Source organism: Alexandromys fortis, unplaced genomic scaffold (genome assembly GCF_014885135.2).
Source record: "Alexandromys fortis isolate MF-2015 unplaced genomic scaffold, M_Fortis_MF-2015_v1.1 scaffold_136, whole genome shotgun sequence".
NCBI classification, from domain to species: Eukaryota; Metazoa; Chordata; class Mammalia; order Rodentia; family Cricetidae; genus Alexandromys; species Alexandromys fortis.
The window spans coordinates 93,470-111,023 of NW_026068024.1; the positions used below are offsets into that span (position 1 = coordinate 93,470).

The window sequence follows — 17,554 nt, forward strand, 5'->3', positions numbered from 1 at the left end:
CCAAGCGTTTGAATCACAGGTAAGCACGGCCATGCCCAGCTTTCTAACATGGTTTCTGAGGATCAAACTCAGACCCTCATACTTGTAGAGAATTATTTCATCAGCTGAGCCACCTCCTCATCCTCAGGAGAAGAAAAGATGGGGTTGAAAGAAGGAACACTGGGGAGAAAAATCCAGGCCAGTAACCTCCAGGAAATCAGTGGAGGTTTGGACTCCATGACAAGTATTTTGTCGGGGCTTTGGTGGGTGTGGTTAGCAGCAGCACAGTCCCCAGGTGAATAAATGAGCCCCTAGGGGAAGAAAGATATCAGAAGGAGAAGGCTGTGTAGTGTGGAAGTTGGCTCAGCAGGACTGCAGCTTCACCTCAGCCATTGCCCCTTCCAGGAATGGATACTGCTGGCGGGTGCCCACCCAGAGCTCTGAACCTGCTCTTCTGGCTTCTCTATGTTTATCTCTGACTGTGTATGGAATCTTCTAGTTGTTGCTCTCCAGCCTTCCTGCTTCCATTCTACACATGCAATCTCAGGTATGTACTTCTCTCTCCTGCTGCCCCCCCCCCACCAAGTCCTCCAAGAAGGGCTGCGGGTCACGAGTGTGTTCTATTGTTTGCCTGTAACTTTCTCCACAAAGCATTTCCTATCCCTCCCCTTCCTCTTGCAGGTAAGTCAGTCAACAGCGCCATCTTCTAAGCCCTTGAATCCCAGCCCCTGGCTTTGACTCCTCAGTGCCGCCTGTGGCCTGGCAGAGAGCAGCTGTGCCTTCACTGAACTGAACTGGGTATGCTGTGCCAGCGCTAACCCACTTGGTAACCCAGGCTGGGAGGCTTCATAAGGCTTCAAGGTCCTCCCCACACAGACTTGCCATGGGAAGCCAAGGAATGGGGATGTCGGAACCAATTGGAGCAACTACCAAGGGAAAGAACCGTTTGGCAAGAGACCTTGGGTGGCTCGCCAAATGAACGAGTCTGAGAATTTAGGAGCAACTCTGGAAAGCCCAGGTGACAGCCCTCCATGAGGAAGTTTGCCCTACTGCCTCAACCCTTCGTGAGCTGACCAGTGAGGGAGTGGGTGACACAGAGGAGAATATCAGTTACCCACTGGCATCCATTTCCGGACCATTAGGGAGCTACATTCTAAAAACATTCATTTAATAATTTCTATATAACTTATTCAGTACAAAACTACATAGCTAATTTAATGGTGGCGAATTAGAGAGAGATTTTATTCTACCTATATCATATTTTCTTTGTCCTTTTAAAAGTTAAGAGTTAGAAAAATATCATTCAAATACTGTTACCAGTTACTCAAATCGGGTAGACAAACTGAGTGCCACATTCATTATTTACCTAGACGATTGGCCAAATGCAAGAAATGTAGCAAGTTTCGGGAACATGAAGACATTCTGTCAAAGAACAAGAATTTCTGCTTTTGGCCCCATTCACCCGGTTGGCCTAGTCTTTGGTGAAGATAGGAGTGACAACATCCTTAGGATCCTTGCCGGGCTGCAGGAAGCTCTGTGTAGTTTCCAGAAAGACCCATAGGGGACGCACCTGCGAAGCCGCCGCTCAGGTGCGCGTTCCGCCGAGAACTCGGGGCACGCGCCCGAGCTCACGTGACCGGGTCTCGGGGCCGCGCCCGAGCGCCATGGCGGCCGCCGGGGCCGAAATGGGTTCAGACCCCGCCGGCGGCGCCCGGTTCTTCTGCACGGCGGGCCGCGGCCTGGAGCCGTTCTTGATGCGGGAGGTGCAGGCACGGCTGGAGGCTACGCAGGTGAGTCGGGCTCGCCGGGTCCCCGGGTCCCCGGGTCCCTCTTCCCGCCAGCGCGGGGCTTAGGCCCGGGAAGGATGTGTGAGCCCGGGGCACCCATCCCTGCGAGCGGTGGGCTTCACCCAAGTCCTGCGGTGAGTGTGTGAGCACCAGGATCGAGTGATTTCTTTCTCTATCCGGTCTGGTCACCGAACATCTGTCACGGCCAAAGTTTTAAGGAGGGGTACGTAAGACAGTTTTGTTCTGATTTCCTCAAAAAGAAACTAAGCAGTGGCTATAATTGCAGTTACACCTTCAACGGAGATGTAGTCTCCAGGCTCCGTTGTTGAGTCTTGTTCCTTTCTTCACGAGGTTGGGTTTCACCTTGTGACTTGGCTATGAAGCTTAAAAAGTACACCTCAAACACACGCGGTAACTGTAGCTGAAAAACTACTCCGCTCCTGCCGGCCTCGGGGCTCCCTGTTCGTTGCTGTGACAAGCAGAGTTTAAACGCCCTGTTGTTCCAGAATATGCTAAGGAGGTTACTGAAAGCGGAGGGGTAAGATGTTGATACTTTAGTGTGGGGTGTGTTCTTGGAAAGGGAGAGCTTGCTAAAACCAAACTAGCGCTCACCTCAGGGTGCAGTGTTCGAAGCCCACAAAAGGAGTTTGAGCGATGGTCCGCAGGGGCAGCAGGGAGTTACCAAGAATGACTTCAGCCACATTGCACAACTGCCATTTGTGAATTGCACTACAGAATTTAACAAAGTGCTGAGTGTAATTTATCCAAAGTAGTCTCTCTGTAATAATCCCTGCATTCAATAATCAAAGGGTTTTATTTTTTTTTATTTTTATTTTTTATTGTATGTGTGTGCTGACATGAATGTATTGTACTGGTGGAAGCCTGAGACATCTGCTCATCTCCCAGGAACTGGAGGGACAAGTGATTGTGAGCTGCCCAGCATGGGTGCTGGGCTTTGAACATGGGTCTTAACCAGGTGAATCCAATGATGTATTCAAGTCATGCAACTTCAGAATGACAACAGTAATACTCAGATTCGAAAATCAAGCATTCCTATATAATAATGCCCAGCTCTGCCAGCCATGTGGCCCTATATAGTGCCACCCCGTGATTTGCTCTGCTAACTTGGCCAGGTCAGTGTGGAAATAACAAGGCATGATCCAATCTGAACATCTAAGATTATTAGAAAAAGGATACTACTTGTTTGTTTCTTCTAAAGACAAAATCGTTTGAGGGAAACTTCAACAGCCAAGAACTGAATCCAATAGGAGAGAAACTTTCTTAACAGTGAGAGCCGGTAAGTGCCAAGTGAATTCACCTTCTCCTCTGGCACGGTTTTAGAGAGATGTGGGTAGTAGATCCGCACAAATAGCCTCAGCCTGCATCCCAGCCGCTCTGATGAGACAGCAGACTCTCCAAGTTAGTTACTGATATTTACATCAATCAAATAATAATCCTACCTACAAGTGAAATCAGTCATGGGAAGGTCCCTCATGCTTGTGAAGATCTGCGTGTACCAATCACTGGCGTTTGGCTGGGCTGTCGGGTAAAGTGCTCCCTTTTTGGCCTGAATAAGAATAACTGCCGGCTAAGCAGGGACATCTATAGTTTGTCAGGACTTGTAATGAACAACAACAACAACAAAGGCAAGGTGTTTGAAAAAGCCCTGGCTAAAGTAGTGCCTTCTTGGAACAGAGTTGTGCTTCCGCAGAGAGCAGCTGTGGTTGCCGTGTTCCTTCCTCAGGACCCTCATGGAGTGTCCCGGGTGTCCACCGTGGTATTAGGGCAGTCCAGCTTGACACCTGACTGACAGCCAGGGCTGTCAGAGCACCAGGGAAGGGGCTAAAGCAAATTTCCCCAGTCTCCAGAATCTTAGTTGATTTAAAGGAAAAGTAAACATTAAGAGGATATTTGCAATCATTAATATCAGTATTCAATAGTACTATAACAGTAAGCTTACCTTCTGCCCCAAGATGGTTCCCTCTGATCTGCCCGACCTTGATATCTGAAGAGGACTCTGTGACACCTCCCAGTACAAAAATGCAGTTGGTCTCATCTATACGTACAATAGTGCAGTGTTTGCTTACAACTTGCACATGTGAACTCTGTCCAGATGACAGAGGGCACTAATGTCGTGTCAGTTGTTAGATTATTTAGGAAATAATTTACCTAAAATAATACCAAAGAATGAGTCTGTGTGTGCTCAGCATGAATACAAAGTTTACATCCTAAATGCTTTTCTGTGTGAGATTCGTTGCATCCACCAAGCGGGCTCCTGCAGCTACCAAGGACCTGCAGTCTAGGGACCTACCCTGTGCCAGCGGGTGAAGGCTGTTTACGAAGTGACAGCAGAGAACACATGTTCTACTCTTACACTGGTCTTTAATGGATGTGTGGTTTCGAATAGCTTGTTCGGATTTCCAAGCCTCACTTTTCCTTGACTAATTCCTACTTTCATGGCATCACTGAGTTAAAGATAGGTAGCATGGGGTACATGGCAAATAATTGGTAATCTATAAATGCTTTCCCACAAAATGAGTTGCACAGGGATACTAAAAAAAAAATCATTCTTGTGGTGACAAGAGTCTCTTAGAAATTTAGGTTTGCTAGAAGAAAATTAATATTCAAAAATCTGAATTTGTAAGACAAATTAATTCAGAATGATTGTTTACTTTTAGAAGGTAATCACTCAATTTTAATTAGTGTTTTTCCAATTTTAGTAAACATAAGACTCACCAAGGAAGCTGTTGGAGGTGCATATTATCCCAGGGCGCCTGCCCCAAAAGGCTTTTCTTTCTGTGGAGATGCTGATGAGCTCAGGTGTTTGCAGTGAACATGAAAACACTCTCCCTGCCCACGTGACTGTTGCTAGGGTAAATCCTCTCACACAGCGTGTACCAAGAAACCTCGTGTGACCTCCTTTTCGCTCTTTCATAGGCACAGAAACAAACAGAAGAATATGGTGAATTCTCCCTGCTCATCAGCCAGCAGCCGTAGCGATCAGCCCACAGTGAATTCCGCCTCATTCAGCCCTCTGCCTTACTCCTAGGGATCATTTCATCTGCATGTTTGCTTGTGCAGCTCTAAATTATGGCTCTTTCATAGCCGCGTATATAGTGTAAAGGAGATGAAGTTTCTAAAATATGTCACCTTATCATTTACACAGCTAAAAAGTTCATCCCTTCTCAACACATGTTCAGAGTCGAATTTGTTTTCTGATATCTCTTGTTTTAAGTTTGTGTGTTTAAGTAGGGATTTAAATACCGTCTACATATTGTGTTGGTTGATACTCTTCATCTATAATTTTACCTCTGTTTCTCTCTTTTTTTTCTCAGAATCCTCATGTTAAAGTGACTGGGTTCTTTGGCCTTAAACTAAAGGAATCTGTAAAATAAAAGGCCTGATAGTAAATATTTCAGGCTCTGTGCACCACAACTGGTTTCTCGTATTCCTGTAGGCGTTATTAGTCACATGATTTCTGTTATATTTTTCTTCTTCATTGTTGTATTTACATCCTTTGGGGAAAAAAAAAAAAAAACATTAAGCCGTTCTCAGCTCAACAGGGCTTTCTGACCTGCCATGGCTGTGTTAGCCAATAGGGTCCCACAGTGGCTATTTAGAGAATCCGTTTTTTCTTCAGATACCTTAGCGACACTATAAATGCTCAGAAGCTGTGCATCCTAGTGGCATCTGGATTGGACACAAAGTTACCCTCATCTGGATTTGCCAACTGTGGTGGTTTGCATGAGATGAGAATGACCCCTCCTAGGCTCATACATCTGAATGTTTGGTTCCCCGTTGGCAGACTGTTAAGGAAGAACGAGGGGATGTGGTCTTGTTGAAAGAGGTGTGCCACTGGGGATGGGCTTTGAGGTTTCAGAAGCTCATACTAGACCCAGCCTGTCATTCTGTCTCTCCCCCTCTCCCTTCTCTGCCTCGCTCTGTCTCTGCCCCACCCCCACCCCTTTCTGTCCCTGTCTCCTTGAGGATAAGATTCAAGCTCTCAGCTACTGCTCCAGCACTGTGCCTGCCTCCCTGCCTGCTTTCCCACCATGATCCCTACCGTGCTGACCATGGACTCAACCTCTGAAACTGTAAGCGAGCCCCCAATAAAATGCTTTTAAAAGTTGCCTTGGTCATGGTGTCTCTTCACAGCAATAGAAAAGTATCTAAAGAGCTGAGTGGTGGTGGCACATGCCTTTAATCCCAGCACTCGGGAGGTAGATCTCTGTGAGTTCAAGGCTTGCTTGGTCTTCATAGTGAGTTCCAGGACAGTTGGGGCTACACAGGAAAGCCCTGTCTTGAAAAACCAAAAAGAAAAAAAGAAAGAAAATAAAGTAAATAAGACATCAACATTCATTTCTATGGCATGATTTAATGTATTCTTCTATGTCTTGGTTTTTTTGTATTGCTGTAAAGGAATACTGCAGATTGAGTACTGTGTAGAGAAAGAAAATGTATTTTACAGTTCTGGGGGTTCAGAAGCTCAAGGCTCAAGGACTATATCTGTGAGGGACTTCTTGCTGCCATCTAACATGGCAGACAGCATCCAGGGAGAGAAAGTAAAAGACACACAGGCACAGTAGGGCCCAAGTTCATGTTTATAGCAAGCCCATTTCCTGTGTAACATTAATCCCCTGCAGCACTGTACCTTAGAAAGCTCCTACTCCCCTCCCCCATCATGTTTTTGAGCATACTTTCAGCACAGGGATGTTGGGGCACATGGAAACCTAGGACTCCATCCTCTGCATTTCCTGTAAACTGGGTTCCCGTCATTTGTGTCTAGAGCTTGGTCAAACTGAAGGTTGATTTCCCCATCTCTGTGTTCCAGTAGTGGGGTAAATATCTAAAGTTGCCTGGATATTTTAAAGTATTTAATTCACATATCTAGACCACTTTCAATACAGAAAAATCTCTTTATAGCAATGTGTGATGTGTGGAGGCCAAAAAAATGTAGGCCACTTCCACCTTGTCTGCTGGTCAGAGAGTTTGAAGATTGACAAGCATAGATGCTTGTCCCACTCAGGATGTGACTGCTTCATTATTTTGAAGTTAAGATAGCTCCATGCCATCCTGACAGGATGTGTAAAGTACTTCTGCTCCTCCTTTTGTAACATGAGGTCACCTGGAGAAGGGTGGTCTTCAGGATGAGTGACCTAGAGCACCTCACTACCTAGACAGCAGGATGCTAATGATTGGATGTCTCAGTGATAAAGCCATTGACTGTTATCCTTTGTATCATTTGTATCATGTTCATAAAGTCTTGTTACCTTTCCCCCTCCCCCATTTACTCTGGGGATAAAAGGTGTGGGAAAATAAATGAGAGCTGATTTCAGTCACTGGAATGTTCTCCCGATACTTTCTGTGGTTTCTGTCCTGTTATTTTTTTATGTGTCTTCACATTCCTTACTATATTTCTAAAATTCCTACCCCTACCCTAGTAAGAAGTATTTTTCATGAAGCCGGCCCTCAGGAGTAATGTACTAAATTCTAATTTTTAGTAAGAATCATAGTTATCGTTAAGATAAAATTGCATGCAGCAGAGGTGATGTTATGTTAGCTAAGGAGAGGCTCCTGTAGATGGCTCACTGATCTCTATAAATCCACACAGAGGAGACTATTAACCCAAGCCTTTAGTAAGCCAACCAATTTGGGTTGTTTGTTTGTTTGTTTAAATGGCATTGTGACAGTAGCGTCTAATTAGAGCTAAGAGGGTTATTTCGTAGTTATTTCTGTGGGATGTAACATAAGCCTTTTCAAGATTCTGTGTGTTCCTTTTCTTTTAGTTTAATGCCATTTTGAAAGTTAAACCTATTTTAAAATTCGGTCTTAAAAATGAACCAAAACAAACTTAGACACCACCCTAACAGATGACTTAGTACCTTAAAAATTCATTCTGCATCTAAATACCATCTGTAGAATTAGAAGTTTGGTACCTACCAGTGATACTATAGTGTGCCTAAATTTGAACATCTTCTAATCTTTGGCCCAAACTTGAGTTCATGAGTGTAAAGGGAAAGACAAAAATGCTGAGGAGTCGGGGAAGGGCTCTAGCTCAGGGTTAGACACCAGACCAGTTTAGACCAGTTTAACACTTCACCTTCACGATTCAAAAGGGAGGGACAACTTGTAAATAGCTTTTCAAATAACAGCTATTGGAATGAAAATTCTAGAATGCTATATTGCTCCATAATATTATAGTTGGATATGGTCAGTTAGAAGCAGTAAGTCAAGGCCTGAGGAATCCTGGGTAAAGGCGCTTACTGCCAAACCTGAATGTCCACGTTCAGGCTCTGAGCCCTCCATGGTGGAAGGAGAGAGCCACATGTGGGCTTCTGACCTGCACATACACACCGTGGTACTCATGCCCCCACAAATAAATAAATGTTTAAAGTACTACTGGGGGTGGAGAGATGATTGATCCTCTTCCAGAAAACCCAAGTTTAGTTTCTAGCACCCACATCAGACTGCTGACACCCTGCTTCTAGCTCCAATGGATCAATCTTGCCTCCACGTGCATCCAAACATGCATGCATACACACACACAATTTTTTTTTTAAGCAAATAGGTAAGTTTAAGAACTAGAGAGGTGCTAGGAGCACAGTATTGGTCTTGCGGAGGACCTGAGTTAAGATCCCAGCACCCATGTCACAGTTCACAACTGCCTGTGACTTCAGCTCCAGGAGACTTCGGTACCTGTGATCTCTTATGGCACCCAAACACACATGTGCTTTTCTAGACACATACACATAATTAAAAATAGTAAAAATAAGTCACCCCAAAAGCAACGAGAGAAAGCTGGAGGATAAATTCTTAAATACTGGCATGCGTTCTCCCACCTGCTTTAAGATAATGTTAATATTCACAAGGAGAAAATGTTGTATTCACATATGTGACTATGTGATTCTCACAGTGACTCAATTAGTAAACATTTCTGTGTTTCTCACACAAAAGACTAGTAAGTCGTGTATAAATTAAGACAATAATGCTTCTTTGGGTTTCGAAGATGAATTTGTTATTTTAATTAATCAGCATACTGCTCTCGTGATTGATGTCCTGAATATGTCAGCCTTTTCAGGTATGTCAGTTCATACCCTGCCGTGTTCTGAATAAGCCTTTCTTTTAAAAAGAGCATATTTGAAGAAAATCTGGTTGTACAAACTGTTTTCCTTAATAGCCATAGAAGAAAAAAATCGCTGAACAGTTAAGGATTTTTAGGTTAAATTGCATAATGACCGTGTGTGTGTGTGTGACTTATTTTATGTTCACTGGTTTTTCCTGCATGTGTCTCTGTGCTTGCAAAGGTCAGAAGCAAGCTTCAGATCCCTGAAACTGGAGTTAGGGGTGGTTGTGAGCCCCTGTATGGGTGCTGGGAATCAAACCCAGCTCCGCTAAAGGAGCAGTCAGTGCTCTAAGTACTGAGCCATCTCTCCAGCCCCTGAATGAAGAATCTTCTTAGGAACATGGATTCTTAGTTCATTCTGCAGTGGCAGACTAGCTGGCATGAGGTAATATATAAGACAAGACATTTATTTGAATCATCATTCTGATAGGAGGAAAGTCAAAATAGCATGGTGTCTGAAATGGCCATGCCGGTCTGTGTCATGATGAGATGGAGAACCTCAGAGCCTGTCTGAGAGAGGGCATTTATACAGGAGAGGGGTGGGAGCCAAGCTTCTCTTATAGCAACCTGCCTCTCCGGGAAGTAGCTCCTGTCATGAGACCCAGCTCACCCCGGTGACCAGCATCAGCTCCAAGGTTGGTGTGACCCAGCCACTGCTTACTAGGCCAAACCTGTGAAAAGTTCTGCCATCTTTCAGTGCCGCCATACTGACCAGTCTTCCTGTCTATACACATTCAACCTATAGCACAGGGTACCCCAGATTCCCTGGCGCCTTAGTTCCACATAGCTTAGGGTGATGTCAGTCAGCCGTGAGCATTGTGAGGAGGACTCCCAGGCACCCATATCCTTCCAGGGCTCAAGGCAGCTACAAGTGCAGTTTCCATACCACACTCAGTTCCCTGTAAACCAGGGAGTTTCCCTCTTCCCACACGTGCCACAGGCTCATCCTAAAGCTGTGATGTGTCTCTCTCTCTCCTATTTCCCTGTCTACCCGCACGCCCCTCATGTCTGCCTCAGTGATCTGTTCTCCCTCCAGCATCACATTCTGCACCGTCCTTTATACCCCTTCCAAGGTAATTTTTCTGTCAGCTACACCATTGCTGTCATAGTTTTCATCGGAATTCTTTAATGGCTGCCCATTCCCATCTGTGGTGCTCAGAATTTCATGGCCGTGTATCAGGCTGGCCTAAGCGATGCCGTCCGTCCCCAACATGCCAGCATGCTGACAGTGCACTGCAGCCAGCTTTCTGTTGCCTTTGCACCTGCTTCTGTTAGTTAGCAGCCTGCTTCCTAGGTCTTACAGGATTCGTCCCCAGCATTTTAGAAACGGTGGCTTCGTATTCAATGCTAACATACTGTATAGATTATCAGTACGGCTGATAAGCAGTTAAGCGTCATTTTCTTCTGGGTTTAATTTACGGTATTGTCTTACAAGTTTTACATCTTAGTTTATATGGCTGTCATGTTATTGTTCAGTATTTGCTGTATGTTCCCTGGTAGACATGGAAATATTTAATAAACATCTATCTTGTTCTAGACACTTAATTTGTAATATGCTTATTACCTATATTTTGCCTACTTTTAAGCAGTGGGTGAGGTTTGACAGTGTAATTATTGAATATTTTGTCTTTTATTTGTTTTCCAGGCATATGGGTGTGTGCTTTACAAGAGGTAACATAATAGTCTGACCATGTGACCTTACACAGATTGTGTGACCTACCCTAGATGTCAGTTTGTGATGTGAAAAATGGCCATGATAAAAATCTGCCTTAGGGTTGTCAAGTGTTTAGAGGGAAAGTAGATGTTGGAGGTGCCTGCTGCGGAACCTAACAAATGACAGTTGCTCCACAATGACCAAAGGGAAGAAAGAGGCCCTTGTTCTGGCCCAGAACCATATTGATGCCTGTTTTTCTGTGTCTAGGTTGAATACATTTCAGGAAAAGTGTTTTTCACCACCCGTTCAGATTTGACCTCAATGAAGAAGTTGAAGTCAGCGGAAAGACTGTTTTTGTTGATTAGGAAGCAGCTTCCAATTGCAGTTCCGTCTCTGAGCAAAGGTACAACACGCACCCTCTGCTTTTACCCACCTTGCCTGCCCAGCAGCTGTGTGTCTCCGGTTCATCCATACTGCATCACTGTTACGGACTTTAATTGCCTGGTATTGTCACGTATCTGTAGCCAGCTCTCTCGCTTCTCTTGGAATCTGCTGCCTCCCTTCAGGGTCTTATTGTTCATGTTTTCTTTCTAGAAATGAGTATGTTCCACAGTATTTGATTGCTTTGAAGCATATAATAACCAGAATACAATTTTGCACCACAAGTTGGTAAAAACTGTCATCTTACAAATTTTAACTAAGTGAAATAGTTGGAAATTTGCTACCTAGTAAAATTTTCTTCTCTTAAAGGCACCTTAGGAGATTTCATAATTACTTCCTAGCTTTAGAATTATGTTGTATAAATAATTTCAAGATCATAATTAAAGCCATTTTAAAAGGCAGACACTGCAGGATTTACACTGCCCCAACCTTCACTCTGATTCCTATGTGCATAAGACATCAAAGAATTACATACAAAGTTAGGACTGAGCAGGAAAGGAAGTTAAAGGAAATCCCGAGGGTTTGTGGGGTCACCATAATTTCCTCCCATCATCCATACACTACTATAGTGATAATTTTCAGATCAACTTAATGACTTTTGTTTATAAAAAAAGGTTAAAGGCAAGCTGACAGTCCTGGACTTATAAAAGTGGCTTGTGTATCTGAAGTTTGACTTCATGGAAACTCATTGTAGGATTTATGTTAATATTTTTGTGGTCTAAAATTAAATGGGTCCAAGGTTCAGCTGCTCTGTTTCTGAACATTATTTTTCAGTTTATGGGCAAGGTCACTGTTATCTCAGAGATGTGTGTATCTCCAAGGTCTGTGCATAAACTCGCCACCTGCTGAGTATAGCACCACAGGATATGTGGCTGTGCTGAAGTTTGCATGGTTTTCCATAAATTTGATAAATCTTAGATCTCTGTATGTAAATAATTAAATTTATTCTTCTGTAAATCTTAGAATAAATTATCTAAACTCTAAATAAAAGTGAAATTTTGTGTATGTAGCAATTCAGTAAAATGTTTTAAAGAAATAAAGGTCATGAAATCTGCATTGGTGAATGTAATAGACAGTTGTCTATAAGGTTTGAAGATGGATAAACTGAGGTTTTGTTTATTTAGGAAAAATACTTACTGAGCTCCAGAGACTTATAAATGAGGATCCAGGAAGTTGGCTGAAGGCCATTTCGCTTTGGAGAAAACTTCTTGAACGTGATAAAAAAGAAGAAAAAGTTTCTCAAAGGGATGTTAATACACTAAAGCGAAAAGTGGGAGGAAATGAGATTGTCCTTGCCAAGAAATTAAAACTAGAGGAGAAGCAGATGGTTGAACAGAGCCGAGGGGAAGGCCAGGGCGACGGGCTTCCCGAAGACTCGCTGGAGCAAGGGGATGCTATCACTAAAACTGACCAGCTTCAAGAGCATGGACTCCAGGATGACATGGTGAAGGCTCAGAACCAGGACTTGACCTTCAGGGTTTCCTGTCGCTGCAGCGGGAATATCGGAAAGGCCTTCCCTCCACAGGTACGCTCACCTTCCAGGTGGAATTCTCCAGTGGAGATAACTCTTCCCAGACAGATGATGAGGTCTGTCTTCATCTGATTGTGTGTCTCTAAATGTACGTTTCCCTTTTTAACTTTTCCTCAGCCGCTCCAGAGGAACATTGCGCTATTCCACATGGCAGCCCTTGCTTTCCTTCTAAACATTTTCTTAAGTCCATAGATGTCCTTTGTAAATGCTGATGCTGTGGTCTTAATATGTTAGGGGCTCTTCTTCATTACAATGATATGCTTATAGACAACCACCCTGCACTGTGATGTTTGCAGCCTTGTCACATGACCTAGATGTGCACATGAAGTCTAACAGCGTAGGGAAGGATGGGCACCTGTTTCCATCCCAAGACCTCGTTTGTTAGTTCTTACAAAGTTCAGTAGCTCAAAATTGATCTGGATCTTTTAGCCAAACTTAGAATCACATGGACCCTAAAGGTGAGTCTGATAAAGCTGGTCTGGTCATGTGGAAACATAGAGAATGAGTTAATACATAATCCTTCAGTGTGTGTTCATTTCCTTTATTAGAAGGGTCACAAATATCAGGTCATGGTCTTATGTCACACACCTAAAACTGCCAGAGTAGAGTTTCCACCTTAGAGAGTAGTCCTAAAGAGTTTGACATGAAGAAGGTAAAATACAGCCCTGTTGCCTTGCATAGGCAGTCTCGGAAGTTATAGTTTCATATCACTAAATTACCGCAGGTGATAGCTAGCTCTTGTCCATTTTAAAGTTTTCTTCTTATTTCTTATGTTCTTATCTTTTCTATGACCTGTCACTTTTCAGGAGGCAGGAAGAGTGGTTGGAATTGCTCTCATGAGGAAGTTTGGATGGAAAGCCAATTTAAGGAATCCACATTTAGAGGTAATGAATATCCATTTGATTTCTATACAACAGCATCATCTCCTTTCCATACTTTTCAGGTTGGGTTGACTTCCGCTATAAAAAGTATGTCTACATGGATCCAGCAGCCTGTTTCTCTTCGGCAGCCAAATGATGCAGAAATGTCTTACCCAAACTGGGCTACTTGGCCACAGCTGAAGGAGATATTTATAGTGAGGTTGCAGAGGCACTTCATAGTCTTCCCATGCATAACAAATATCTTTAATAAGAAATCATATGTGCTGTTCTTTGCATTGCACTGAGCACTCAGTGTTTCTGCCTGTCCGTCAAGAGTACTCCAGTTATTAGCACCCAGCATTTACCAACCTTGTGGCACTTTGTAAGTGATCAGTCTGCTCCCTGCCTCCGTGGGGGTCTTTTCCTGCTTCTCCAACACTTAAAAAAAGTTTAAATCCTAGCAATAAATAATAATTGGTATGGAAAAAAAAAGAAATCATAGCTGCTATGTAAAGAAAATGAATAATGACCTAAAGTATGATAAAATAATGACCTAAAATACGATAGTCACTTTGGGTGATAGTCTATAAGGTTCTTAAGACTGAAAGAGTAAGAGAAATCCCCATTTTTTAATTTTCTGTGGAAGACTAATTATGACGCATTCAGTTCTATCCAGGGACCTAATGGAAGGAAAGAGGCTAGGGTTTTTTTGTTGGGAAGGAGGGTGTTTGTTTTGTCAGCTTGACCCAAGATGGAGTTGTTTGTGAAGAGAGACCTCAGTGGCAATGCCTTCATCAGATGGCCTGAGGGTGGGTCCATTGGGCATTTTCTTAATTAATGTGTGATGTGAGAAGGCCCAGCCCACTGGGGACGGCAGTGCCACTCTGCAGGTGGTTGGTCCTGAATTGTCCAGGCAGCAGGCCAGTAAGCAGGGTCCTCCATGGTGTCTGTTTCGGTTCCTGCCTCTGTTGTGTGATGTTTTACTCTTTTGGCTTTTTGAGGGGCCCACCACCCAACTGCCAAATAAATCAATACATAAAGGCTTAGTCTTAGTTAGGAACACCTGGCCTTAGCTTGACTATTTCTAGCCCACTTTCCTTAACTTAAATTATTCCCTCTACCTTTTGCCTCTGGGCTTTTCCCTTTCGTTCTGTATATGTTACTTTCATTCTTCCTCTGTGGGTGACTGGGTGGCAGTCCCTAGCAGCCTCCTTTCCTTGTCTTCTTGCTCCTCCTCTTCATTGTTTCTCCTTCTATTTACACTCTCTGTCACCTAGCCCCGCCTGTTCTTGCTCCTGCCTTGCTATTGGCCATTCAGCTCTTTATTAGGACCATCAGGAGTTTTAGACAGGCAAAGAATCACAGCTTCACAGAATTAAACATGTGCAGCTTAAACATAAGTCACACACCTTAAAATAATAATCCCCAGCATGCCTTCATTTTTTTTGCCCTGACTTCCTCAGTGATGGACTGTGAGCTACCAGTTGTAAAGAGGAGTAAACCCCTTTCTCCCCAGGTTACTTTTGGTCCTGGTGTTTGTCATAGCAATAGAAACTAAATAAGAGCCTTGTCTGCAGATGGCAGAGTGGAGGACAACCTGGCTTAGGAAAACTTCCTCTGCTGTGTTCTGTCTGTGTGCTGGGATAGGCAGACTTGCATGGCTGCAAGTCTTGCTTAAGATTAGAGCAGGCTTTAGGAAGTCTTAGCTACCGAAGTCTAAAAACTACAGTGCGTAGGTCCAGCAAAGAAAGATCCAAGCTCTTTGACCTGTGACTCTGGAGCTCACCCACCACCTGGCCCTGACTCTGTAAACCTTATCACCTCTGGTTAAGAACAAAAGATTACAGAGGGTTTTTGTTTTGTTTTGTTTTGTTTTTTTCCCCAGCATAACAAGTAGGTCTTGGCATTTCTTATTAAAATATAGGTCATATAAACTCAAAACAAATGATTCAGATTTTTATATCTTGATGTAGTGTTTTCTTGGGCTATTCTGATTCTGTTTTTTCTTTCAGATTTTCATGCATCTGAGTGACGCTTACTCAGTGCTGGGGATTCCTCTGTTCAGGTAACTGATGTACTTGTAGAATTAAGAACTTAGTTTTATTTTTGTAGTATGAGTGTTGTTACAGCAAAGGAGGCAAAGCTTCCTGGGACCCTTGCCAATTGACCATGGTCATCCATGGGCTAGAATGAATCTTGGAACAATACATCATTATTTCTGTTATTAAGTAGTTTTCACAGACCCATGTATAAACTATAATTGTTCAAATTCTTTTTTAAAAGCTTATATACTGAATTCTTACCTGCAGCAGGCACTTTGTGTAGGTATTTTGGGGAGAAGGCTGGTTGATGCAAATAGTCATTCTTAGGTCTTGAAAGGTTGTAAGTATCAATACGTTTTTAAAATGTCTTGTGTGTCTAATCCTGTTCACAGTATAGGGATGTAGAGACTCTTCTGTTAATTCTCCATTTGCCTTAAGCACATGTTTTCTCAGTCGTAAATGAGATTATATTTTTTAAATGCTTAAGATGGTTTTAATGTCTCTTATCCAGTGGTGAGCTCTCCAGCAGACCAGCACAAGGCAGAGAACTTTGCAGATGCCCAAAATGTAGAATGATAGGTCCTTGCTATCTGCTGGTCATATGGTAGGCTCTGCCAGTGTCTCACCACCACCAAGGATCAGGGGTTATGTGAAGGTTCTTGGTACAACAGCCCCTATGAGACCGCTACCTAATGGGTGTCCCACTGCTTCCCCTGGGCCACAGCTACTCCACTGCCTGCTCCTAGACCAAGCCTCCCTGCTGTATGCCCCACTGTCTCCAGGCTGCCCCACTGTAGGATCCTGGATGACTTAAATTCCAGTACTTCTGCCTCTCTGGCTTTTTTTTTTTTTTTCTAAATCCCGTTTGCTGGCAGAAGGGGTGGGAGAAACTACAGAGTGATTACATTTGAACTGTGTATTTATTGATAATCACCATTACAAAGGTAGGACAGACAAGCAAAACAGTTAAACAGAACTCATGTCATGGGTGGAGAAATAGCTCAGCAGTTAAGAGCACTGACTGCCCTTCCAGAGGTCCTGAGTTCAATTCCCAGCAACCACAATGTGGCTCACAACCATCTGTAATGAGATTTGGTGCCCTCTTCTGGCCTGCAGGCAAAACACTGTATACATAATAAATTTAAAAAAAGAATTCATATCATAAAGTAGGTCTCATGTGTATCTCTGGCTATCCTGAAACTCAATCTGAAGACCTGGCTGGCTTCCCCAACTCACAGAGATCTGCCTCTGCCTCCTGGGATTACCACTATCCAGACCAGTTCTGTATCTTAATTTATAGGTACATATGTGCTTTTAAACTTTCATCTTATTACCAATTATTATTTGAAATGCTATTTGCATGACTTCTTATGTTTCTACAAATATGAGTAAATTTGGAATAACAAAATTTAATGACTTAAAAACACATATAAAGTTATATATACTTGCTGAATAAAAATTCAACAGTTTTATATATAGTTGTAAATTTAAAAAATTAGTATATTTGGTGTTGGAATCTTAAATATATCACTGCTGCATTTAGCACCACTAGGGTTGAAATATTTCTTTTCTAGTCAATTTTTAGACTCACCTTTTCTGGGGGAAAGGTCAGAGTACTAATGTAGCTTAGAAATGCAATATCTGCATAGTGTGTGTGTGTGTCTGTCTGTCTGTCTGTGAAGCCTAGCATTGAGGTGGGGAAGAAGAAGAAAAGGGAGAGGGACTGGAAGAGGGGGAAGCACAAAGAGAAAAAGAAATCCTGTCTTGAAAAAAAGTATTAAAGAAAAAAAAAGACTCGGAACTGGAATGTACAGTATAAATAAGGTGTCAATTGGTATCCTGTGGTCAGGTGAGTGGACTGCCTCAGTGAAGGAAGGGAGTGCTCTCAAAGATGTGTCCTGACCTGTAAAAGGCTAATGAACCCAATTATAAAATGGGGCACTGAGCTGAACAGAGATCTCTCAACAGAAGAAGTTCAAATGGCCAAAAGACACCTAAGGTCATGCTCAACTTCCTTAGCGATCAGGGAAATGCAAATCAAGACAACTTTAAGATACCATCTTACACCTGTCAGAATGGCTAAAATCAAAAACACCAATGATAGCCTTTGCTGGAGAGGTTGTGGAGAAAGGGGTAC

At 43.1% G+C, this 17,554-nt stretch overlaps 1 protein-coding gene across 2 annotated transcripts in view; it reads left to right on the forward strand.

The window, feature by feature from the left end:
• Window positions 1-1,626: 1,626 nt before the first annotated feature.
• Thumpd2 (THUMP domain containing 2) overlaps window positions 1,627-17,554 on the forward strand; it is a 41,728-nt gene continuing 25,800 nt past the window's right edge. Inside the window, exons 1-6 of one of the 2 annotated variants that reach the window (XM_050163522.1) lie at window positions 1,629-1,769; window positions 4,704-5,860; window positions 10,811-10,946; window positions 12,109-12,509; window positions 13,322-13,399; window positions 15,388-15,440. In XM_050163522.1, the coding sequence (XP_050019479.1) occupies window positions 5,819-5,860; window positions 10,811-10,946; window positions 12,109-12,509; window positions 13,322-13,399; window positions 15,388-15,440 (710 nt within the window). In that variant the 5' untranslated portion in view covers window positions 1,629-1,769; window positions 4,704-5,818. Of the gene's footprint in view, window positions 1,770-4,703; window positions 5,861-10,810; window positions 10,947-12,108; window positions 12,510-13,321; window positions 13,400-15,387; window positions 15,441-17,554 lie in introns of both variants that reach the window. The other variant, XM_050163521.1, reaches the window with a different exon arrangement.